General features: G+C 47.1%; 1 protein-coding gene across 2 annotated transcripts in view; it reads left to right on the top strand.

Annotated features, from left to right (window-relative positions):
- UBE2W (ubiquitin conjugating enzyme E2 W) overlaps window positions 1-27,246 on the top strand; it is a 156,145-nt gene that overhangs the window by 29,374 nt on the left and 99,525 nt on the right. For both annotated transcript variants that reach the window (XM_063923935.1, XM_063923936.1), the window contains exon 2: window positions 9,166-9,257. In XM_063923935.1, coding sequence (XP_063780005.1) covers window positions 9,166-9,257 — 92 coding nt within the window. The remainder of the gene's footprint in view (window positions 1-9,165; window positions 9,258-27,246) is intronic.

Raw genomic sequence — 27,246 nt, 5'->3', positions numbered from 1 at the left:
CACGTCTACTGTTCCTGGGGATGGTTCTGGACATAAACCAGAAATAGTGTTTCTCCCGGAGGAGAAAGCCAAGGAGTTGTCATCTCTAGTCAGAGACCTCCTGAAGCCAAAATAGGTAGCGGTGCATCATTGCACGCGAGTCCTGGGAAAAATGGTAGCTTCCTACGAAGCAATCCCATTAGGCAGGTTCCATACAAGAACTTTTCAGAGGGACCTGTTGGACAAGTGGTCCGGATCGCATCTTCCGATGCATAGGCTGATAACCCTGTCTCCAAGGACCAGGGTATCTCTACTGTGGTGGCTGCAGAGTGCCCATCTTCAAGAGGGCCGCAGGTTCGGCATACAGGACCAGGTCCTAGTGACCATGGATTCCAGCCTTTGAGGCTGGGAGGCAGTCACACAGGGAAGAAATTTACAGGGACTTTGGTCAAGTCAGGTTATTTCCCTACACATAAATATTCTGGACCTGAGGGCCATTTACAATGCTCTGAGGCCGGCAAGGCCTCTGCTTCAAAACCAGCCGGTACTGATCCAATCAGACAACATCACGGCAGTCGCCCATGTAAACCAACAGGGCGGCACAAGAAGCAGGATGGCGATGGCAGAAGCCACAAGGATTCTCCGATAGGCGGAAAATCATGTGTTAGCACTGTCAGCAGTGTTCATTCCCGGAGTGGACAACTGGGAAGCAGATCTTCTCAACAGACACGACCTCCATCCGGGAGAATGGGGACTTCCTCCAGAAGTCTTCCAATAGGATTGTACACCATTGGGAAAGGCCACAGGTGGACATGATGGCGTCCCGCCTCAACAAAAAGCTATAAAAGATATTGCACCGGGTCAAGGGACCCTCAGGCGATAGCTATGGACGCTCTGGTAACACCGTGGGTGTACCAGTCGGTTTATGTGTTCTCCCCTCTGCCTCTCATACCAAAGGTACTGAGAATAATAAGAAGGCGAGGAGTAAGAACGATACTCGTGGATGGCCAAGAAGAGCTTGGTACCCAGAACTTCAAGAATTTATATCAGAGGACCCATGGCCTCTGCCACTCAGACAGGACCTGCGGCAGCAGGGGCCCTGTCTGTTCCAAGACTTACCGCAGCTGCGTTTGTCGGCATGGCGGTTGAACGCCGGATCCTGAAGGAAAAGGGCATTCCGGAGGAAGTCATTCCTACGCTTACTAAAGCCAGGAAAGAGGTTACAGCAACTCATTATCACCGCATATGGCGAAAATATGTTGCATGGTGTGAGGCCGAAAGGGCCCCAACAGAGGAATTTCAACTAGGTCGATTTCTGCATTTCCTGCAAGCAGGAGTGACTATGGGCCTTAAATTGGGTTCCATTAAGGTACAGATCTCGGCTCTGTCGATTTTCTTTCCAAAAGAACTAGCTTCAGTACCTGAAGTTCAGACATTTATAAAAGGAGTGCTGCAGAGTCAGCCCCCGTTTGTGCCTCCTGTGGCACCTTGGGATCTCAACGTGGTGTTGAGTTTCTTAAAATCACATTGGTTTGAACCACTAAAAACCATGGATCTGAAATATCTCACGTGGAAGGTGGTTATGTTATTGGCCTTGGCTTCTGCCAGGCGAGTATCAAAGTTGGCGGCTTTGTCTTGTAAAAGCCCTTATTTGATTTTCCATATGGATAGGGCAGAATTGAGGACTCGTCCCCAGTTTCTCCCAAAGGTGGTGTCAGCGTTTCACCTGAACCAGCCTATTGTGGTGCCTAGGTTACTAGGGACTTGGAGGACTCCAAGTTGCTAGACGTTGTCAGGGCACTGAAAATATATGTTTCCAGAACGGCTAGAGTCAGAAAATCTGACTCGCTGTTTATCCTATATGCACCTAACAAGCTGGGTGCTCCTGCTTCTAAGCAGACTATTGCTCGTTGGATTTGTAGTACAATTCAGCTTGCACATACTGTGGCAGGCCTGCCACAGCCAAAATCTGTCAATGCCCATTCCACAAGGAAGGTGGGCTCATCTTGGGCGGCTGCCCGAGAGGTCTCGGCTTTACAACTTTGCCGAGCAGCTACTTGGTCAGGGGCAAACACGTTTGCAAAAATTCTACAAATTTGATACCCTGGCTGAGGAGGACCTGGAGTTCTCTCATTCAGTGCTGCAGAGTCATCCGCACTCTCCCGCCCGTTTGGGAGCTTTGGTATAATCCCCATGGTCCTTACGGAGTTCCCAGCATCCACTAGGACGTTAGAGAAAATAAGAATTTACTCACCGGTAATTCTATTTCTCGTAGTCCGTAGTGGATGCTGGGCGCCCATCCCAAGTGCGGTTTCTCTGCAATACTTGTACATAGTTATGGTTAACTAAATCGGGTTATTGTTGAGCCATCTGTTGAGAGGCTCTATTGTTTCATACTGTTAACTGTGTTTCATATCACGAGTTGTACGGTGTGATTGGTGTGGCTGGTATGAGTCTTACCCGGGATTCAAAATCCTTCCTTATTGTGTACGCTCGTCCGGGCACAGTACCTAACTGAGGCTTGGAGGAGGGTCATAGTGGGAGGAGCCAGTGCACACCAGGTAGTCTAAGATCTTTCTAGAGTGCCCAGCCTCCTTCGGAGCCCGCTATTCCCCATGGTCCTTACGGAGTTCCCAGCATCCACTACGGACTACGAGAAATAGAATTACCGGTGAGTAAATTCTTATTTTTTTTTATGTCACAATGGGGTCGATTCAATTCGGCAATTTATGAATAGCGCCGGGAATTAGCTCCCGACGCTATTCAATTCAGCTAAAGTTAAGTCGGCGAATGCCCGTTCTCGCCGACTTAACAGGTAGTTTTGTCGGGAGAACGGGCATTCTCCGACTTAACTACCCGCGGCGATGCTGATTCCCGACAGAATCAGCCTCGCGCCGGGCGCGCGGCAGCACTTTTGTCGGTTTTCTTCTCTCACCCCACGGGGATGAGAGAAGAATTCCCGACAATTGCGGGTAACTAGCAGCTGAATTGAATAGCGTCGGGAGCTAATTCCCGGCGCTATTCATAAGTTGCCGAATTGAATAGACCCCAATATTTGTTATGCCTTAAGTTATTGCTTATTATGTATGCAGCATTTTAAATGTAGCCTGGGTATTGAAACCCATATTGACAACGATACTCTAGTTACCTTGCTGGTAAATGTATAGCTCTAATTCATCCCAGTCCATTGCAGTTTTGAAGTGGGTGACACAGAAGTGAATATTATTATACTGAGGAAATGTTTCATGTTTAGCTAAGTGTTTCATACATTCTTAGTGGTCTGCTAACATGGTAAAGGTTTATTTCACCACCTGTTCTGCCAGACAATATTGGTGATCATTCTTCACCTCTCCTGGGTCTTGTCTGTGAGTTGTCACGGTATCCGGTCTCTAGGTCGACCACTATCGGCCGACAGTAAGTAGGTCGACATGACAAAAGATCGACATGAGTTTATCACTTTTCTTTCTTTTCTTCCCATTTATTTTTTTCGCTTTTTCATACTTTCCGATCCACGTGGACTACAATTGGGAACGGTAACCTGCCCGAAGTTCGCTCGCCATGCGAGGGGACACGGTGCATTAATTGTGGATCCCGGTCACTGTGCGGAGAAAATTACACCCAAAAAAGTGCAAATACTCATGTCGACCTTATGTCATGTTGACCTAGTACATGTCGACCTACTTACTGTTGACCTTGACACTGTCGACCTAAGTGTGGTCGACCTTGCATACCATACCCAGTTGTCACGCTGGCTGCATTCTTCCGTTTGTAGCTTTACAGTATGCTGTATTATATTTGCACATTATAGTATAACATATTACAATTGACTTATGAGCCCTACACACTGCGCGACCTGCCGCTGAGCTGGCCGACTGCTGATACGGCATACGGGTGACCTGGCGGCGGGGGGGATGTGACGGGGAGAGTGAAGTTTCTTCACTCCCCCGTCACCTGGCTCCATAGCAGTGCATGCAAATATGGACAGGATCGTCCATATTGGCCTGCATGCACAAGCGACGGGGCACCAACGATGAACGAGCGCGGGGCTGCGCATCGTCCATCGTTGCTGCCTCCACACTGAAAGATATGAACGGTATCTCGTTCATCAATGAATTAGATTGTTCATATCTTTCAGTAATATCGCCCAGTGTGTAGGGCCCATGTCGAAGTCAGAAAAATGTCTCTATGCACGTTGCCATATTTGCACCGCACACTGGTCCGTGCTGCGCATGCGTGCGCTCTCCCGTGGAGGCGCATACCCGCAATAGCGTGCACTCGCAGGCGCGGTATGCGTATTTACGGTAGAGTTTACGTAGTCGTAGCGTGCGACCCATTCGTTACAACTGTTCACAATTAATGTAGTTTATAGATCATGGTCCCTTTGATAGATTCTGAAAGTTTGGTTAAAATAGAATGTCCCTGAGCTGAGGAATCCCTCTTTGCATCGTACGAAGGGTCTAACAGGAATCATACAGCAGTGTTTGGTACCCATCGGAAGAGTATTTAATTAGCAATATTCCGGTGTTGGTTTGGAGCGTATTAATCGCTCGTGCGAATAGTTATGGACATAAGAAGTTATGTCCATTTATTTATTATTATTTGTTCTTACTTAGTCATGCATCTGAAACAGTTGGAGACAGGCATCAGTGGGTCTCAAATGTCTCTTTGACCTCAGAGATCCCCCAAACAATAGTTTGCATGTTAAGAGGGCCTCATATCTACACATGCATAAGGTAAACACAGGAATAGTAATTGAAGATCAATTGTACTCCAAATCAGTATCTTTCCCGCAGACGGAGTACAATAGCCTTTAATTACACTGAGTTTTTGAGACTCAATAAGGAGGGCCAACACCTGTGTTTACAAATGGGGCTGGATTTGTATACAGGAGAATGAGGGCTGAGATGTCATTGTCTCAACTGAAAGTGGACATCATGAATATAGAACAGAACCCAGACAGGATTCTGTTTTGTATTCGCCAAACAATCGCTCTCCAGAAGACAGGAATGTGTTAGTCATCACCCATTATTTTGCATAACCAGGGCCACTGATATGAATCAACTTATGACCTTTTGTTATGATGCAGGGCCGAATTCCTTCGGCCAATGAACAATGGGATTGTAGGGACTATGAGATTGCATTGTGTGTGGGGCATAAATAGGCAGGCCGACCACATCCAGCACTCACTCTCATCAACGGTTATCTGCTGATAGCCGGGAGCTGGATATCGAGGCGCAGGCGATCATACCCTTTGTGCGTAAGTTTCTCTCCGTAATCATTGTCTTTCTGTGAGCCAATTTCTCTCTCTCTCTCTATCTCTCTCTCTCCTCTTTTCTCTTATATCTCTCATAGTATTATAGTATTGTACTGTATTGCATTTAGGTCAGTGTAGTATTGTCTTTTTGTATTTATTGTTTAGTTCTGTGGTTAGGAAGTCCTTGTTATATTGTAGTGTATCATTTGTACTGTTATCCCCTTTTACAAGTATATTAGATATAATACAGTTAATAGGCTTTGGAACCTAAACCAGTATCTGTGTATTTTCTATAGTGTTAAGGGTTCACTTGAGCGTCGGTGACGCTCAAGCAGCTTTGTAGTTAGTCAGGTTACACAAGGTTGCACTTACACCCTGTACTCACATTAAGGTATTCAGTGTATTTCATTGGTATAAGGTTTTAACATAAAGGTATAGCGTTGTGAGCGTCTGCGCCGCTGGTGACCTCCTCGTGGTCTCGAGCGTAAGCTACGCCATAGCGAATCATTACTCTAGTCATAGCCAATAACGTGTCCTGTGATCCCTGGGCCGTGAGCGAACGTGACGCTTGAGCGTCTCGCCTACGGCTGAGCGATCGTTACGCAACTAGCGTACCATTACGGTACTTCTTAAGTAAACAGCGTACAGTGTTCTTAGCTTCATAAAGGGTTGTTTATACGACAAAGGAATTTAGCATTGTCACCCATTAGAGGACATTGGGGTCGATTTCAATTCGGCAACTTATGAATAGCGCCGGGAATTAGCTCCCGACGCTATTCAATTCAGCTGCTAGTTACCCGCAATTGTCGGGAATTCTTCGCTCATCCCCAGGGGGTGAGAGAAGAAAACCGACAAAAGTGCTGCCGCGCGCCCGGCGCGAGGCTGATTCTGTCGGGAATCGGCATCGCCGCGGGTAGTTAAGTCGGAGAATGTCCGTTCTCCCGACAAAACTAGCTGTTAAGTCGGCCAGAACGGGCATTCGCCGACTTAACTTTAGCTGAATTGAATAGCGTCGGGAGCTAATTCCCGGCGCTATTCATAAGTTGCCGAATTGAATCGACCCCAGTGTGGCTGAAGCTATGAAATATGAAATACTAGAAGTATAATCTTACCTGTGCAGAACAGGCAATGCCGGCCTGCGGTTACACAGTTATTAAGTGATATCAGGGGGAAAATACCTTGAGAAACCCATCTGTTTTCCAGCATTTAATAATTATCCACGTTAATTGGAGTGCAGCAGCTTACAGACCACCACAATTAATGTTAGTGCTAGATTGCACAAGATAGACTGCTACATCCACTACTAATATCATTTTCACTTTATTAATTGGCAGTTCTGTCACTCTTTATACGATCTGCTATAAGTATGTACTGCTTCTCCTCGTCCTGCTGCTTTGGTCAGCCTCAGAGAACCATGGGGAACACTGGAACCAAAATATAAAATACATGTTGGATCATAGTCCAATGACAAAAGAATGAAGAACTTGTTTTGACTGTTAAGGCAATGAAAGAATTACAATGTGTTTGTGTCACGAAAACATTTCATTACATGTTAATTGCCATGGTCGCTGAGCTGTAGGCAACATTTACTGTATATCAGGCCCGGACAACCTGGGGCTCTCCAGCTGTTGTAAAACTGCATATCCCAGCATGCCCTGCCACAGTTTCTCTATTTGGGGATGATAAAACTGTGGCAAGGCAGGCTGGGATATGTAGTTTCACAACATCTGGAGAGCCACAGGTTGGCCAGGCCTACTGTATATCTTTCTGTAATGCACTGTTGAAAATAAAATGGATATTTTAGTGTAAAATATTTTATTTTAATTGATTTTGCAGTTAGGCACCTTGTCATTGCATTAAATGGTTACCAAGGTTTGTTCCTATTCAGTCTGTTTTGTAAGCCCCAGAACAAAAAAAATTGTGCTGTATAAAAGATGTATTGTTTCGTAAAGGCTACTCGTTAAATGCATCTAAAAGAAACCCAGCCCTTTAATATGATGCTTTCATTTCTTAAAGATCCCGCACAAAACAGTAGGTACGCAGCATAAACATTTATCTGACACTAATATTAAACCTATTTTGATTCAGTATTGGATAGAAACTGCCTATACAGATTTGGGATCAGTTCATCATAAACTATTCTACAGAGATTTCCATATAACGTAAAAGAAATAGTTGTAACAAGTAATTGCTGTTGTTTTCAGTGATCTAGTCAGATTCAATTATCTGAAAGCTTCTTGTGCTACAGCTGTGTCCTCGTACATCTAGCCTCAGTAGGCCACGCAGTGTGAGATGCCTGGCGTGAGTGAGCTATCAGTTCCTGTCGAACTCTGCTAGCGAGCAGAACAGAACCTATACTGTAAAAAAGCTGCAGCTGCTACATTGTAGCACTTCATGCACAGATTCAGAGGGCGAGATTCAAATCTTTTTGCTAAACGGAGATGGTCAAATGTAGCTCCATCCGGGCGCGGTCGTCTGCCGACGTCTACATTTCAGTGTGCACCCGCCGGGGGTGGCTTATTGAAATGTGTAAAAGGTGATCTGTCTGGGCACTGAAACTGCACTTTTCTTGACTGCGTCTATTAGTTTAGTCGGGTTTAGCCGCGTAACTAATGGGTGCTATTAACGCGATAGGGGTCATCAAATGAATATCGCCCCCTGCGATCTCCTGCCACTTTAGACAGGAGATTGTGGGTGATAACATTTATATTCCTCAATTGCACACAGATATACACTTGTTGCATATCAAATTAATCAGCAGTTAACTGGTGCGTCCCAGCTGCAGCACATTGCGCCTAAGACTCATTTTCTGCAAAAAAGACACCAGATGCTGGGAGAATTTCAAGGACCTGGTGCACTGTGAGGAGCTGGTTGGCGCGACTGCAGCAATGATGTATGAGGACACACCTGTGTGTGCTGTACTTGCTTTCATGTGCTGCAATAAATTAAAACATGGCTTACTTTTGCTTGCACGTTTGTGTGGCTAATATAGGGGTCAATTCAATTCAGCGCAGATTGAATAGCACCAGGAGGGAGCTCCTGGAGTTATTCAGTTCAACGCAATGTATGATGCCCGACGAGATGATTTGTTTTCGCTTCCCTCCGGGGGTGCGAGCAGAAATCCAACAAAAGTACTGGCGTTAAGCTGTTTTCCGCCCTTAGCGCGGCAGAAACAGCATCGTGCCGGGCACTTGCGTTGGAGAATGCCAATGGGAGAACCAGCCTTTTCCAACATAACAGCATGCTGAATTGAATTGACCTCTTTGAAAGCAAAATAAAAAATAAAAAAGCTAGTCAGTTCTAATAGACCCACTCAATCTTTTATGGGGCTAAAGCAGAAATATTTCATATTGTATTAATCTACCACATCAGGAGTTCTGCTGCTAATTGAATCGGCCCCAGTTTGTCTCGTATACACTGAAATAATTACTATTATGTGCACTATTAAATAATTTCATTTTGGTATTCGCATGGGACCTTAGTGTGGGGAAAACAGGTGCATTTTAAATGTAGTGTAGTATGTTAAGACATGGCGTTCCTAAATATGGAGGTGGGGGAACCAGATGTCGTGATGTCCCAAAATATCCAGGTGTTACATTTTATATCTGTACAGTATATCCTGCCAGCCATTTATTATATCAGTCCTTTGTTTTTGTTTTTTGTATTGTCTTATTTTATTTGGTATTATAATTTAGCAACTAGTAATAAACATGTCCCTATGGAAATGCAGACCTCAGGTTATGTTAAGTCCTCGACAGACATAAATCCATGTGATACTGTATGCTCTGATCTCCCCATCATTGTTTTTATGTTGATGGCTGCTCTTAGTTCTTTGTGTTGATTACTTTGATATTTACTTGATTTTTTTTATATAGTCTTAATAGTAAGGAAATACAAATCCGCATTTATTCACGTCCTTTAATATTTTTCAGAAGCGGCTCCAGAAAGAATTGTTGGCCTTGCAGAATGAACCTCCTCCAGGAATGACCTTAAATGAAAAGAGCGTTCAGAATTCCATTACACAGTAAGTTACATTAAATGAATTTGTGTTAACCCCTTCAGTGGCGGGTTTTACAAAAAAGGACACACCTCCCATTGCAAGTTTTTACATTTTGGGAGTACAGGGGTTGAAGTACAGGGGGAGGAGTGCAGAGGGACGATTGCCTGTGGAGAAACACCGAGGGCATCTCCAGCGTCCGTGCTGATGCAAAAAAAACCTAAATAAGTGGGGTTTTAGCTAAAAAAATATATACACCTAGCATGGTGTGTATTTTATTGCTGGGATGTAGGAGTTAAGTGCAAGGGGGGGGTGAGCTGGTTGGGTTAGCAAGTGGGGTGGTGAGCAGGCAGGGATCGCCCGCATCAGCGCTGATTACCGGTCGCACAGCGTAAGCCATTACACTGTTAAGCACGCCCCCTGGCCAATAGGAGTCTGGGGGGCGGGCTTAACGCCGTAATAGCTAATGCTGATTCCCGGGCGCCGTCCCGCTGCATGGCTGTCCCCGGGGAGTCAGTCAGTAGCATGCCCGGAAATCTTCTGGGGTATCCAGCGCTGACTACCCCGGAAGATTTCTGGTCATACCACTGAAGGGGTTAAAAGTTCAACACTGGTTATATGTAAGAATTTGGAACAGGAACAACTATTCACATTTGTATTTAAATGTGTACTTACAGTAGCTATTTGAGGGGCGTTACTCAGATCTATACCAAAAATATGTGACTGGGAACTAATTTTTAATTTTAAGGGTCATAATACGACATCATTGTGAGACATTAAACAATTCAACTTCCTGTTCTTAACTTTGAGACTGATATATTCGCATCATCGTGATGTTGCTGGTTCACCACACTGTTTATGTTTATCAAAATTGTACGAATTTATTTTTAAGCAGGATTTTCATAAACATTTAAGGGTTATTTCAATTGATTATGCGCGCAAGAGGTGCAATTCCGTAGTTTTCTCTTACGTCCTAGGGGATACTAGGGTATAGATCGGATCCACTGGAGCCTGCCACTTTAATAAATGAATAGTGTGTGCTGGCTTCTCCCCTGTATGCCCCTCCTAGTAGACTCCGTTTAGAAAATGTGCCCAAGGAGCCGGGTGCATTCTGTTGCTCTCCAGAGTTTTCTTCAGAAATTTCTTTTAGTTTATTATTTTTAGGCACACTAGTTGGCAACCAGTCTGCCTGCGATGTGGGACTTAAGGGGGGGACTGAACCAACTTCTTAAGAGTTAATGGTTCGTAATCCCTTAACAGATGCCAAAGACGGGTGCGGTGCGGTGAGTGTTACACCGTGGACCCGGTTAGCGGGTCCACTGTGCAAGATGGCGGCATGAAAAGGGACGTTGATCACCCGGCAATGTGCCACGGTGCCCACCGGGTACCCAGACTGGCAACATGGTAAACGATGGCTGCTGGCTCTTGTTTTACACTGAATATGGAGAAAGCCAGTATGAAGAAACTACAGGGACCGCGAGGCTTCCTGGAGAGCGGGACCAGAGGCTAAATGGCGAGGCTTCCTCGCAGGGATCACTCATGTCTACCCAATGCTCAATTCCTTCACAAGCTAGTAATGTGCAGGAACTTGAGTGGATGGAATCATTTAAAACTATGGTTTCCAGTATTAATTCAGAGTTAGCTACGGCTAAGCAAGAAAGACAAGCCCTGAAACAAACTATAGATTTATGGTTGCTGCTGCAGACCACAGACAGGCTCTTCAGCCCCCCCCTCCCATTGGTCTCTCACAAATGCACTCTCCTTCAATTATTGCAATCTGATTCTGAACTACCAGAGGTTGGTGAAGGAGAGGTTGACAAGGATAATTCTGTGTCCCCAGCTGTCGATGTCGAGGCCTTCATTTATGCCATTAGAGAGGTGCTCAACATCCCTGATAAGGAGGATAAACAGGCAGAGGAATTTGTTTTTTTTAATGTGAAGCCAAAAATTCTCTGCAACCTTACCAGTTTCTAAAGAATCAGATTCCCTGGCCAAGGCAGCATGGTTCCATCCTGACAAGAAATTTATTACCCCCAAACGGGTGTTAAATTCTTTCCCTTTCCCTGTACAGACTGTCATGTAAGATTGTTTTACCTGTTCCTGGGGCGGTTTCCCTTAAAGACCCAGCTGATCGCAAAATTGAATCCACTTTTAAATAGTGATGAGCGTGTTCGGTTCGTCGGAATCCGAACCCCCCGAACTTCACCCTTTTTACACGGTTCCGAGGCAGATTCGAATCTTCCTGCCTTGCTCGGTTAACCCGAGCGCGCCCGAACGTTATCATCCCGCTGTCGAATTATCGCGAGATTCGGATTCTATATAAAGCCGCGCGTCGCCGCCATTTTTCACTCGTGCATTGGAAATGATAGTGAGAGGACGTGGCTGGCGTCCTCTCACTTTGTTTCAGGGGGCTGCAGTGCAAATATCTTTATTCTGGGGACCAGCAGTATTATAGGAGGAGTACAGTGCAGAGTTTTGCTGACCAGTGACCACCAGTATACGTTGTCTGCCTGAAAAACGCTCCATATCTGTGCTCAGTGTGCTGCATATATCTGTGCTCACACTGCTTTATTGTGGGGACTGGGGACCAGCAGTATTATATAGGAGGAGTACAGTGCAGAGTTCTGCTGACCAGTGACCACCAGTATTATACGTTCTCTGCCTGACAAATGCTCCATATCTGTGCTCAGTGTGCTGCATATATCTGTGCTCACACTGCTTTATTGTGGGGACTGGGGACCAGCAGTATTATATAGGAGGAGTACAGTGCAGAGTTTTGCTGACCAGTGACCACCAGTATTATACGTTCTCTGCCTGAAAAACGCTCCATATCTGTGCTCAGTGTGCTTCATATATCTGTGCTCGCACTGCTTTATTGTGGGGACTGGGGACCAGCAGTATTATATAGGAGGAGTACAGTGCAGAGTTTTGCTGACCAGTGACCACCAGTATTATACGTTGATCTATTACTGGCATATAATTCCACACATTAAAAAATGGAGAACAAAACTGTGGAGGGTAAAATAGGGAAAGATCAAGATCCACTTCCACCTCGTGCTGAAGCTGCTGCCACTAGTCATGGCCGAGACGATGAAATGCCATCAACGTCATCTGCCAAGGCCGATGCACAATGTCATAGTAGAGAGCATGTAAAATCCAAAAAAATAAAGCTCAGTAAAATGACCCAAAAATCTAAATCAAAATCGTCTGAGGAGAAGCGTAAACTTGCCAATGTGCCATTTACGATACGGAGTGGCAAGGAACGGCTGAGGCCCTGGCCTATGTTCAAGGCTAGTGGTTCAGCTTCACCTGAGGATGGAAGCACTCATCCTCCTGCTAGAAAACTTAAAAGAGTTAAGATGGCAAAAGCACAGCAAAGAACTGTGCGTTCTTCTAAATCACAAATCCCCAAGGAGAGTCCAATTGTGTCGGTTGTGATGCCTGACCTTCCCAACACTGGACGGGAAGAGGTTGCGCCTTCCACCATTTGCACGCCCCCTGCAAGTGCTGGAAGGAGCACCCGCAGTCCAGTTCCTGATAGTCAAATTGAAGATGTCACTGTTGAAGTACACCAGGATGAGGATATGGGTGTTGCTGGCGCTGGGGAGGAAATTGACAAGGAGGATTCTGATGGTGAGGTGGTTTGTTTAAGTCAGGCACCCGGGGAGACACCTGTTGTCCATGGGACGAATATGGCCATTGACATGCCTGGTCAAAATACAAAAAAAATCACCTCTTCGGTGTGGAATTATTTCAACAAAAATGCGGACAACTGGTGTCACGCCGTGTGTTGCCTTTGTCAAGCTGTAATAAGTAGGGGTAAGGACGTTGACCACCTAGGAACATCCTCCCTTATACGTCACCTGGACCGCATTCATCAGAAGTCAGTGACAAGTTCAAAAACTTTGGATGACAGCGGAAGCAGTCCACTGACCACTAAATCCCTTCCTCTTGTAACCAAGCTCCTGCAAACCACACCACCAACTCCCTCAGTGTCAATTTCCTCCTTAGACAGAAAAGCCAATAGTCCTGCAGGCCATGTCACTGTCAAGTCTGACGAGTCCTCTCCTGCCTGGGATTCCTCCGATGCATCCTTGAGTGTAACGCTTACTGCTGCTGGCGCTGCTGTTGTTGCTGCTGGGAGTCGATCGTCATCCCAGAGGGGAAGTCGGAAGACCTCTTGTACTACTTCCAGTAAGCAATTGACTGTCCAACAGTCCTTTGCGAGGAAGATGAAATATCACAGCAGTCATCCTGCTGCAAAGCGGATAACTCAGGCCTTGGCAGCCTGGGTGGTGAGAAACGTGTTTCCGGTATCCACCGTTAATTCACAGGCAACTAGAGACTTGATTGAGGTACTGTGTCCCCGGTACCAAATACCATCTAGGTTCCATTTCTCTAGGCAGGCGATACCGAAAATGTACACAGACGTCAGAAAAAGAGTCACCAGTGTCCTAAAAAATGCAGTTGTACCCAATGTCCACTTAACCACGGACATGTGGACAAGTGTAGCAGGGCAGACTCAGGATTATATGACTGTGACAGCCCACTGGGTAGATGTATTGCCTGCCGCAGCAAGAACAGCCGCGGCGGCACCAGTAGCAGCATCTCGCAAACGCCAACTCGTTCCTAGGCAGGCTACGCTTTGTATCACCGCTTTCCATAAGAGGCACACAGCTGACAACCTCTTACGGAAACTGAGGAAATTCATCGCAGAATGGCTTACCCCAATTGGACTCTCCTGGGGATTTGTGACATCGGACAACTCCACCAATATTGTGCGTGCATTACATCTGGGCAAATTCCAGCACGTCCCTTGTTTTGCACATACATTGAATTTGGTGGTTCAGAATTATTTAAAAAACGACAGGGGCGTGCAAGAGATGCTGTCGGTGGCCCGAAGAATTGCGGGCCACTTTCAGCATTCAGCCACCGCGTGCCGAAGACTGGAGCACCAGCAAACAGTTTTGAACCTGCCCTGCCATCATCTGAAGCAAGAGATGGTAACGAGGTGGAATTCAACCCTCTATATGCTTCAGAGGATGGAGGAGCAGCAAAAGGCCATTCAAGCCTATACATCTGCCTACGATATAGGCAAAGGAGGGGGAATGCACCTGACTCAAGCGCAGTGGAGAATGATTTCAACGTTGTGCAAGGTTCTGCAACCCTTTGAACTTGCCACACGTGAAGTCAGTTCAGACACTGCCAGCCTAAGTCAGGTCATTCCCCTCATCAGGCTTTTGCAGAAAAAGCTGGAGACATTGAAGGTGGAGCTAAAACAGAGCGATTCCGCTAGGCATGTGGGACTTGTGGATGGAGCCCTTAATTCGCTTAACCAGGATTCACGGGTGGTCAATCTGTTGAAATCAGAGCACTACATTTTGGCCACCGTGCTCGATCCTTGATTTAAAACCTACGTTGTATCTCTCTTTCCGGCAGACACAAGTCTGCAGAGGTTCAAAGACCTGCTGGTGAGAAAATTGTCAAGTCAAGCGGAACGTGACCCGTCAACAGCTCCTCCTTCACATTCTCCCGCAACTGGGGGTGCGAGGAAAAGGCTAAGAATTCCGAGCCCACCCGCTGGCGGTGATGCAGGGCAGTCTGGAGCGAGTGCTGACATCTGGTCCGGACTGAAGGACCTGCCAACGATTACTGACATGTCGTCTACTGTCACTGCATATGATTCTGTCACCATTGAAAGAATGGTGGAGGATTATATGAGTGACCGCATCCAAATAGGCACGTCAGACAGTCCGTACGTATACTGGCAGGAAAAAGAGGCAATTTGGAGGCCCTTGCAGAAACTGGCTTTATTTTAATTAAGTTGCCCCCCCTCCAGTGTGTACTCCGAAAGAGTGTTTGGTGCAGCCGCTCACCTTTGTCAGCAATCTGCGTACGAGGTTACTTCCAGAAAATGTGGAGAAGATGATGTTCATCAAAATGAATTAGAATCAATTCTTCCGTGGAGACCTTCACCAGCAGCAATTGCCTCCAGAAAGTACACAGGGACCTGAGATGGTGGATTCCAGTGGGGACGAATTATTAATCTGTGAGGAGGGGGATGTACACAGTGAAAGGGGTGAGTAATCGGACGATGAGGAGGAAGTGGACATCTTGCCTCTGTAGAGCCAGTTTGTGCAAGGAGAGATTGATTGCTTCTTTTTTGGTGGGGGCCCAAACCAACCAGTCATTTCAGTCACAGTCGTGTGGCAGACCCTGTCGCTGAAATGATGGGCTCGTTAAAGTGTGCATGTCCTGTTTATACAACATAAGGGTGGGTGGGAGGGCCCAAGGACAATTCCATCTTGCACCTCTTTTTTCTTTCATTTTTCTTTGCATCATGTGCTGTTTGGGGACTATTTTTTTGAAGTGCCATCCTGCCTGACACTGCAGTGCCACTCCTAGATGGGCCAGGTGTTTGTGTCGGCCACTTGTGATGCTTAGCTTAGCCATCCAGCGACCTTGGTGCACCTCTTTTTTACTTTGCATCATGTGCTGTTTGGGGATGATTTTTTAAATCTGCCATCCTGTCTGACACTGCAGTGCCACTCCTAGATGGGCCAGGTATTTGTGTCGGCCACTTGGGTCGCTTAGCTTAGTCACACAGCTACCTCATTGCACCTCTTTTTTTCTTTGCGTCATGTGCTGTTTGGGGACTATTTTTTTGAAGTTCCATCCTGTCTGACACTGCAGTGCCACTCCTAGATGGGCCAGGTGTTTGTGTCGGCCACTTGGGTCGCTTAGCTTAGTCATCCAGCAACCTCGGTGCAAATTTTAGGACTAATAATAATATTGTGAGGTGTTCAGAATAGACTGAAAATGAGTGGAAATTATGGTTATTGAGGTTAATAATACTATGGGATCAAAATGACCCCCAAATTCTATGATTTAAGCTATTTTTGAGGGTTTTTTTAAAAAAAAACACCCGAATCCAAAGCACACCCGAATCCGCCAAAAACTTTTCAGGGAGGTTTTGCCAAAACGCGTCCGAATCCAAAACACGGCCGCGGAACCGAATCCAAAACCAAAACACAAAACCCGAAAAATTTCCGGTGCACATCACAACTTTTAAATCAGTTTATACTGCAGCAGGTGTAGCCCAACGTCCTACCATAGTATGCGGCTGGATTTCTAGAGCCATGGTAAAATGGTCTAATGACATTTTAAAAGGATTGCTTACACTTCCTCATGAACAGATAGTTACATTACTACAACACATCCAAGATGCTGCAACCTTTGGGTGAGGCCGTTAAGGAAATTAGTATTATTAATGGCCGTACCACTACTATGGCAGTGTCGGCTCGTAGAGCCCTGTGGCTACGTCAATGGTCAGCAGCTGCTGATTCCAAAAAAGGGGTTGAAAACCTACCTTTCTCTTACGTCCTAGAGGATGCTGGGGACTCCGTAAGGACCATGGGGAATAGAAGGGCTCCACAGGAGACATGGGCACTAAAAAGAACTTTAGGTATGGGTGTGCACTGGCTCCTCCCTCTATGCCCCTCCTCCAGACCTCAGTTTAATACTGTGCCCAGAGGAGACTGGGTGCACTACAGGGAGCTCTCCTGAGCTTCCTGAAAAGAAAGTATTTTGTTAGGTTTTTTATTTTCAGGGAGACCTGCTGGCAACAGGCTACCTGCATCGTGGGACTGAGGAGAGAGAAGCAGACCTACTTAAATGCTAGGCTCTGCTTCTTAGGCTACTGGACACCATTAGCTCCAGAGGGAGTCAGAACGCAGGTCTTCCCTAGCGGTTCGTCCCGGAGCCGCGCCGCCGTCCTCCTCGCAGAGCCGGAAGATAGAAGCTGGGTGAGTATAGGAAGGCAGAAGACTTCAGAGCTTCGGAGAGGTAACGCTGTGCGCCATTGCTCCCACAACACACACACACAGCGCACACTGTGGGGTGCAGGGTGCGGGGGGGGGGGGCACCCTGGGCTGCAATGTAGACAGCACTGGCTTTTAGGAATATAATTACTCAGTTTGATATTATTTCAGAGTCCCCGCCAGTTTACAGAAAGAGCGGGACCGAAGCCCGCCACTGAGGGGGCGGGGCTTCTCCCTCAGCACTCACCAGCGCCATTTTCTCCTCAAGCACACGCTGAGAAGCTGGCTCCCCGGACTCTCCCCTGCTGATCACCGGTGACAGAGGGTATTAAAGAAGGGGGGGGGACGACATAATTGGGCGCAGTGAATAGCGCTGTATCTGGGTGATATTTTTCTTTTTCCCAAGATTATTGGCGCTGGGTGTGAACTGGCATACTCTCTCTCTCTGTCTCTACAAAGGGCCTTGTGGGGGAACTGTCTCCAGATAGAGCTTTCCCTTAGTGTGTGGTGTGTCAGTACGTGCGTGTCGGCATGTCTGAAGCGGAAGGCTCTCCTAGGGAGGAGGTGGAGCGCATGAGTGTGGTGTCGCCGTCGGCAACGCCGACACATGACTGGATGGATATGTGGAATATTTTAAATGCAAATGTGAATTTATTGCACAAACGTTTGGACAAAGCAGAGTCCAGGGACAACACAGAGGGTCATACCCTGCCTTTCCCTATGTTACAGGGACCTTCTGGGTCGCAAAAGCGGCCGATTTCTCAGTTATTTGACACAGATACCGACACAGAGTCTGACTCTAGTGCCGATTATGATGATGCGAGGTTGCAGCCAAAATTGGCAAAGAGTATTCATTATATGATTATTGCTATAAAGGATGTGCTGCATATTATAGATGACCCCGCGGTGCCTAATCCTAAGATCCACATGTTTAAAGAAAAGAAGCCTGAGGTTACTTTTCCACCTTCTTTTGAATTAAATGAGTTATTTGAAAATGCTTGGTAAACTCCAGATAAGAAGCTGCAGATTCCCAAAAGGATACTTATGGCGTATACTTTCCCTATCAAGGACAGGATACGGTGGGAATCCTCCCCAAGGGTGGACAAGGCGTTGACGCGCCTTTCCAAAAAGGTGGCGCTGCCGTCTCAGCATACAGCGGCCCTCAGGGATCCTGCTGACCGCAAGCAGTAAACTACCTTGAAGTCAATTTACACACATTACTCAGACCGGCGATAGCGTCGGCTTGGGTTTGTAGTGCTGTACTAGCGTGGACCGATACCTTCTCTGCTGATATGGATACGATGGATAAGGAAACTATTTTATTGACCCTGGGACATATTAAGGATGCGGTCCTTTATATGAGAGAGGCTCAAAGGGATATCGGCATACTGGGGTCCAGAGCAAACGCTATGGCGATTTCTGCCAGGCGGGCACTGTGGACTCGACAGTGGTCGGGTGATGCCGACTCAAAACGGCATATGGAGGTTTTGCCGTACAAGGGTGAGGAGTTGTTTGTGGAAGGTGTCACGGACCTAGTTTCCACAGCTACTGCTGGTAAATCAACTTTTTTACCTTATGTTTCCTCACAGCCTAAGAAAGCGCCACATTATCAGATGCAGTCCTTTCGGCCGCATAAATCCAAGAGAGCTCGGGGATCTTCCTTTCTTGCCAGAGGTAAGGGCAAGGGGAAAAAGCTGCCAGCTACAGCCAGTTCCCATGAACAGAAGTCCTCCCCGGCTTCTACTAAATCCACCGCATGACGCTGGGGGAGTCCGCTCCAATGGGGTCACGTCTTCGTCTTTTCAGCCAAGTCTGGGTTCACTCTCAGGTGGATCCCTGGGCAATAGACATTGTTTCCCAGGGGTACAAGCTAGAATTCGAAGAGGTGCCTCCTCGCCGGTTTTTCAAATTGGCACTGCCGACTTCTTCCCCAGAGAGGGAGGTAGTTTTAGCAGCAATTCAAAAATTGTGTCTCCAACAAGTGGTGGTCAAGGTTCCCCTGCTGCAACAGGGGATGGGCTATTACTCAACCCTGTTTGTGGTCCCGAAACCGGACGGTTTTGTCAGACCCATTCTAAATTTAAAATCCTTAAACCTATACTTAAAGAGGTTCAAGTTCAAGATGGAGTCGCTCAGGGCGGTCATTGCAAGTCTGGAAGGGGGAGATTATATGGTGTCTCTAGACATAAAGGATGCATACCTTCATGTCCACATTTATCAACCTCATCAGGCGTTCCTGAGATTTGTGGTGGAGGATTGTCACTACCAATTTCAGACGTTGCCGTTTGGGCTGTGCACGGCCCCGAGAATATTTACCAAATTAATGGCGGAGATGATGGTGCTCCTGCGCAAGCAGGGGGTCACAATTATCCCATACTTGGACGATCTCCTGATAAAAGCGAGATCGAGAGAACAGTTGCTGGTCAAAGTATCACTCTCCCTGAGGGTGTTACAACAATACGGTTGGATTCTAAACCTGCCAAAGTCACAGTTAGTTCCAACAACCAGATTGCCTTTCTTAGGCATGATTCTGGACACGGAACAAAAGAGGGTCTTTCTCCCGATGGAAAAGGCCCAGGAATTGCGGGACTTGGTCAGGGACCTGTTGAAGCCAGACAGGGTGTCGGTACATCACTGCACGCGAGTGCTGGGGAAAATGGTGGCATCTTACGAGGCCATTCCATTCGGCAGGTTCCATGCCAGAACCTTTTAGTGGGACCTTCTGGACAAGTGGTCCGGGTCACATCTACAGATTCATCAGATGATCCGCCTATCCCCCAGGGCCAGGGTATCTCTCCTGTGGTGGCTGCAGAGTGCTCACCTTCTAGAGCAGGCATTCCCAACCACGGTCCTCAAGGCACACCAACAGTGCAGGTTTTAGTGATATCCAGGCTGCAGCACAGATGGTTAAATCAAAATAACTGAGTTACTAATTAAGTCACCTGTGCTGAAGCCTGGATATCACTAAAACCTGCACTGTTAGTGTGGCTTGAGGACCGTGGTTGGGAATGCCTGTTCTAGAGGGTCGCAGGTTCGGAATCCAGGACTGGGTTCTGGTGACCACGGACGCGAGTCTCCGAGGATGGGGAGCAGTCACACAGGGAAGAAACATCCAGGGTCTGTGGTCAAGCCAGGAGGCTTGTCTACACATCAACATTCTGGAATTAAGGGCCATATACAACGGCCTTCGTCAGGTGCAGACCTTACTTCAAGGTCTACCGGTTCTGATTCAGTCAGACAACGTCACAGCAGGGGCTCATGTAAACCGCCAAGGCGGCACAAGGAGCAGAGTGGTAATGACAGAAGCCTCAAAGATTCTTCGATGGGCGGAGAGTCATGTAAGAGCTCTGACAGCAGTCTTCATTCCAGGAGTAGACAACTGGGAAGCAGACTTCCTCAGCAGACACGATCTGCATCCAGGAGAGTGGGGACTTCATCAGGAAGTCTTCGCAGAGATTGCAAGTCAGTGGGGTCTGCCTCAAATAGACATGATGGCTTCACGCCTCAACAAGAAACTTCCGAGATATTGCGCCAGGTCTAGGGACCCTCAGGCGATTGCAGTGGACGCACTGGTGACACCGTGGGTGTTTCAGTCGGACTATGTGTTCCCTCCTCTTCCTCTCAAAGATACTGAGAATCATAAGACGAAGAGGGGTTCAGGCGATTCTCATCGTTCCAGATTGGCCTCGAAGGGCCTGGTATCCGGATCTACAGGAAATGCTCTCAGAAGATCCGTGGCCTCTTCCTCTCAGGGAAGACCTGTTACAACAAGGGCCCTGTCTGTTCCAGGACTTACCGCGACTGTGTTTGACGGCATGGCGGTTGAACGCAGGATCCTAGCGGAGAAGGGCATTCCGGAGGAGGTCATTCCTACTCTGATAAAGGCTAGGAAGGATGTGATATCGAAACATTATCACCGTATCTGAAGGAAGTATGTGTCTTGGTGTGAAGCCAAGACTGCTCCTCCGGAAGAGTTCCATCTGGGCCGTTTTCTCCACTTCCTGCAAACAGGAGTGAATTTGGGCCTAAAGTTAGGCTCCATTAAGGTTCAGATTTCGGCCTTATCCATTTTCTTTCAAAAGGAATTGGCTTCTCTTCCAGAAGTCCAGACTTTCGGGAAAGGGGTGCTGCATATCCAGCCTACTTTTGTGCCTCCAGTGGCACCATGGGACCTTAACGTGGTGTTACGGTTCCTTAAGTCTCACTGGTTTGAACCGCTTCAAACAGTTGAATTGAAGTATCTTACTTGGAAAGTGGTCATGTTATTGGCCTTGGCTTCAGCACGGCTAGTGTCAGAGTTGGCGGCTTTGTCTCACTAAAGCCCTTATCCGATTTTCCATGTGGATAGAGCTGAGTTGCGGACTCGTCCCCAATTTTTGCCTAAGGTGGTTTCTTCTTTTCATATGAACCAACCTATTGTGGTGCCTGTGGCTACAAGGGACGTGGAGGATTCCGAGTCCCTAGATGTGGTCAGGGCATTGAAAATTTATGTGGCCAGAACGGCTCGGGTTATGAAAACAGATGCTCTGTTTGTCCTGTATGCAGCCATCAAGGTTGGTGTTCCTGCGTCTAAACAGACTATTGCTCGCTGGATCTGTAACACGATTCAGCAGGCTCATTCTACGGCTGGATTGCCGTTACCGAATTCGGTTAAGGCCCATTCCACTAGGAAGGTGGGCTCTTCTTGGGCGGCTGCCTGGGGCGTCTCAGCATTACAACTTTGCCGAGCCGCGACTTGGTCGGGTTCAAACACTTTTGCAAAATTCTACAAGTTTGATACCCTGGCCGATGAGGACCTAATGTTTGCTCATTCGGTGCTGCAGAGTCGTCCGCACTCTCCCGCCCGTTTTGCAGGCGGGAGAGTTACGGAGTCCCCAGCATCCTCTAGGACGTAAGAGAAAATAAGATTTTAAACCTACCGGAAAATAAGATTTTAAACCTACAGGTTCAAGATCGGTACGACCGATCTTGAACCTGAAATCCCTGAACCCGTATCTTCGGGTGTTCAAATTCAAGATGGAATCTATAAGCAGTGATAATGAGTCTGGGGGAGTTTCTGGTGTCCTTGGATATAAAGGATGCAGACCTACATATCTGAATTTGGCCCCATCATCAGGCGTTCCTCAGGTTCGCGATTTTGGACCAGCATTTCCAGTTTCAGACCTTACCCTTCGGTCTCTCCACAGCCCCAAGGGTGTTCACAAAGGTCATGACGGAAATGATGCTGCAACTGCGCTTGAGCGGTGTCCAAATAATTCTGTTCCTGGATGATTTCCTCATAAAGGCGATATCCAGGGAACAACTACTGCACAGTATTGACTTGACTACCCGTGTGCTTACGGATCACGTAAGGATACTCAATTTCCAGAAGTCTCACTTGGAACCATCTCAGAGAATTCAGTTCCTGGGGATGATCCTGGATACGGTGTCTCAGAAGGTTTACCTTCCTATGGACAAGGCTTCGACTATTCAGTCTATGGTCTGGTCGGTGCTGAAACCTCGCAAGGTCTCGATTCACCTTTTGCATATGCTTGCTGGGCAAGATGGTGTCCTCCTATGAGGCGATACAGTATGGCAGGTTACATGCGCGACCGTTTCAACTGGTCTTGTTGGACAAATGGCTGGGATCTCACCTACACATGCATCAGTATATCGCCCTATCACCGAAAGCACGGATCTCCCTGCTATGGTGGCTACAAGTTCCCCATCTGGTGGAGGGTCGGAGTTTTAACACCCTGCCATGGATGATGTTGACAACGGATGCCAGCCTCCGGGATTGGGGGTCTGGGAGTCGGGGATCGCAGTTCCAGGGGACGTGGTCCTTTCAGGAATCTACTCTTCCAATCAACATCGTGGAACTCAGGGCAATTTACAATGCTCTGATACAGGCCTTATACCTTCTTCAGAATCGGGCCATCCAGGTGCAGTCAGACAACGCCACGGCAGTAGCGTACATCAACCGACGGGGAGGAACAAGAAGCAGGGCCGCAATGCTAGAGGTGTCAAGAATACTCCTCTGGGTGGAAGTCAACGCAAGGGCCCTCTCAGCCGTTTACATTCCAGGTGTGGACAACTGGGAAGAGGACTTCCTAAGCAGGCACAACCACCATCCGGGGGAATGGGGCCTCCACCTTCAGGTGTTTCAACAACTCGTTTGCCGATGGGGTTGTCCACAGATAGACCTGATGGCTTCTCGTCTCAACAAGAAGCTCTGTCGTTACTGTTGCAGAACGAGGGACCCGCAAGCAGTGGCAGTAGATGCTCTGACGACACCATGGACTCCCCAGTTCGTTTACCTGTTTCCTCCAATTCCTCTAATACCAAGAGTTCTCAAAAGACTCAAAAAGGAAAGGGTTCAAGCAATTCTCATTGCCCCAGATTGGCCTCGACGGGCCTGGTATGCTGTCCTTCTGACCCCGTCGTTGGAGGAACCCTGACCTCTGCCGCTTCTCATGAACCTTCTTCAGCAAGTACCGTTTGTCTATCCAGACATACAGCGGCTACGTTTGACGGCCTGGAAGTTGAGAGGGAAATTTTAACCAGGAAGGGTCTTCCATCCAAGGTGGTTTCCACTATGGTTCAGGCCCGTAAGATGGTTACCTCCGAACATCACCACCGTATTTGGAAGAAATAGGTTTCTTGGTGTGAGAGTAAAAAATGTTCTCCTGTGGAATTTCGTCTGGGCCGGTTTCTACTGTTCCTGCAAACAGGAGTGGACAAGGGCCTACGATTAAGCTCCCTCAAGGTTCGGATCTCTGCTCTCTGTCTTCTTTCAGAAACAACTGGCGGTACTTCCTGAAGTACAGATTTTTTTCTTAAGGGGCTGTTGCACATTTAACCACCCTTTGTTCCTCCCACGGCTCCGTGGGAACTCAATGTGGTGTTGACCTTTCTCCAATTGGATTGGTTCGAACCCTTGCATAAGGTTGACTTAAAATACCTGACGTGGAAGACAGTTATGTTACTGGCTTTGGCTTCGGCTCGGCGAGTGTCGGAATTGGGGGCCTTGTCCTGCTAGAGCCCATACTTGGGCTTTCATGAGGATAGGGCGGAGCTCAGAACTCGCCCTCAATTTTTGCCGAAAGTGGTATTGGCCTTTCGTGTAAATTAACCTATTGTGGTTCCAGTCTTGTCTTATCCGACACTTCAGTTGCTCCAAAGTTCCTGGATGTGGTGAGGGCTTTGAGGATTTACATCAAAGACTGCTCGTCACAGGAACTCTAAATCTCTCTTTTCGTTCTTTTATGATGCTATGAAAATTGGTTATCCTGCCTCCAAGCAGTCCATTGCCCATTGGCTTAAATTAACTATCCAACAGGCCTATCTTCGGTGGCTCTGCCACTACAGAGTTCAGTTCAGGCCCACTCCACAAGGTTGGTGGGTTCTTCCTAGGTGGCTGGCCGGGTCGTCTCGGCCGTACAGTTGTGCCGTGCAGCAACTTGGTCTTTGTTAAGTTTTACAGGTTTGACACCTTGGCCAAAGATTACCTTCAGTTCGGTCAGGTGGTTTTGCAAGGGTCTCAGCACTCTCCCAACCGTTCTGGGAGTTTGGGATGTCCCCATTGTAATATACTTTCTCTAACGTCCTTGAGGATGCTGGGACTCCGTAAGGACCATGGGGAATAGACGGGCTCCGCAGGAGATAGGGCACTTTAAGAAAGCTTTGGATTCTGGGTGTGCACTGGCTCCTCCCTCTATGCCCCTCCTCCAGACCTCAGTTTTACACTGTGCCCAGAGCGAGATGGGTGCACTGCAGGGAGCTCCCTGAGTTCTCTGCCTAGAAAGCATTTTTGTTTGGATTTTTTCTACATTTTTACAGGGAGCACTGCTGGCAACAGGCTCCCTGCATCGAGGGACTGAGGAGAGAGGGGCAGACCTTCTTGTCTAAGATAGGCTCTGCTTCCTCGGCTACTGGACACCATTAGCTCCAGAGGGGGTGAACACAGGTTCTTACTGGGCGTCCACCCCCAGAGCCGCGCCGCCGTTCTCCTCACAGAGCCAGAAGAAACGAAGTCAGAAGACGTCTCAGGCGGCAGAAGCCTTCAGAGCTTCACTGAGGTAACGCACAGCACCGCAGCTGTGCGTCATTGCTCCCATACACCTCACATACTCCAGTCACTGTAAGGGTGCAGGGCGCAGGGGGGGGGCGGCGCCCTGGGCAGCAATATAACACCTCTCTTATGGCAAAAAATATTTATACATGTACAGGTGGGCACTGTACATGTATATAAAAGAGCCCCCGCCATATTTTACTAAGTTTGAGCGGGACAGAAGCCGGCCGCCGAGGGGGCGGGGCTTCTCCCTCAGCACTCACCAGTGCCATTTTCTCTCCACAGCACCGCTGAGAGGAAGCTCCCCGGACTCTCCCCTGCTTGACACACGGTGAAGAGGGTTTTAAAGTAGAGGGGGGGCACATATTTGGCGATTATACATTACAGCAGCGCTACTGGGTAAACATTCTGTGTTTGTTCCTGGGTTATATAGCGCTGGGGTGTGTGCTGGCATACTCTCTCTCTGTCTCTCCAAAGGGCCTGGGGGGGAACCTGTCTTCAGATAAGAGATTCCCTGTGTGTGTGGAGTGTGTCGGTACGTGTGTGTCGACATGTCTGCGGTAAAAGGCTCTCCTAAGGAAGAGATGGAGCAAATCTGTGTGGGTGCGTGGTGTCTCCGTCGACAACGCCGACACCTGATTGGATATGTGAAATTAAGTGCTAAGATGAACTTATTACAAAAGATTAGAGAACAGACCGGGAATCTACCCATGTCTGCCCCTATGTCACAGAGACCTTCAGAGTCTCACAACGCTCACTATCCAAAATAATAGACATCGACACGGAGTCTGACTCCAGTGTCGACTACGTTAATGCAAAGTACAGCCAGGACTGGCAGAAAAGTATTCAATATATGATTATTGTAATAAAAGATGTTTTGCATATCACTGATGACTCATCTGTCCCTGACACGAGGGTACACATGTTTAAGGGGAAGAAAGCTGAGGTAAATTTCCCTCCTCTCCTGAAGAAAAAGAGCGGGAATCTCCAGACAAGAGACTGCAGCTTTCCAAAAAGAATTCTCAGGGAGTATCCTTTCCCTAATGGGGCCAGGATACGATGGGAATCTTCCCCTAGGGCAGTGGTTCCCAAACTTTTTTGAATCACGGCACCCTAGACTATCAGAATTTTTTTCACGGCACCCCTAAGCCAATTGTTTCTTATTGAAAAATTTAGAAAGAAATATTAAATTAAGTAAATTGTCTTTATATGTCATCCTTAGGGTAACTTATGTGGTGAGGGACCAGATTTGCTTCTGATTGTCAATATATTTTATGATTGGCAGCCATTAACACTGGCTTTGCTTTTTACATTGACCATGCAGAATTTGAATTGGTTCTGGACCACCAACCCGAGGCACCCCTGCAAGTGTCCCGAGGCACCCCAGGGAGCCACGGCACACAGTTTGGGAACCACTGCCCTAGGGTGTACAAGGCGTTGACACGTTTACCCAAAAGGTAGCGCTGACTTTACAGCTATCCTCAGGGATCCTGCAGATAGCATGCAGTAAAAGTACTTTGAAGTCCATTTACACACATTCTGGTACACTACTCAGACCGGCGATTGTGTCGGCATGGGTTTATAGCGCGGTAGCAGCGTAGTCAGATACCTTATCAGTGGAGGTTGAAACCCTAGATAAGGATGACATATTATTGTCCCTAGTATGTGTGTGTGTATGTGTATATATGTATGTATATATATATATATATATATATATATATATATATATATATATATATATATATATATATATATATATATATATATATATATATTGAGTATCCCATATCCAAATATTCCGAAATACGGACCTTTTTGAGTGAGATAGTGAAACCTTTGTTTTTTGATGGCTCAATGTACACAAACTTTGTTTAATACACAAAGTTATTAAAAATATTGTATTAAATGACCTTCAGGCTGTGTGTATAAGGTGTATGTGAAACATAAATGAATTGTGTGAATGTACACACACTTTGTTTAATGCACAAAGTTATAAAAAATATTGGCTAAAATTACCTTAAGGCTGTGTGTATAAGGTGTATATGTAACATAAATGCATTCTGTGCTTAGATATAGGTAACATCACCATGATATCTCATTATGGTATGCATTTATTCCAAAATACGGAAAAATCTGATATCCAAAA

The sequence above is a fragment of the Pseudophryne corroboree genome, chromosome 5 (genome assembly GCF_028390025.1).
Source record: "Pseudophryne corroboree isolate aPseCor3 chromosome 5, aPseCor3.hap2, whole genome shotgun sequence".
In the NCBI taxonomy this organism is placed as follows: domain Eukaryota; kingdom Metazoa; phylum Chordata; class Amphibia; order Anura; family Myobatrachidae; genus Pseudophryne; species Pseudophryne corroboree.
This window is presented reverse-complemented; position numbering and strand designations above follow the sequence as displayed.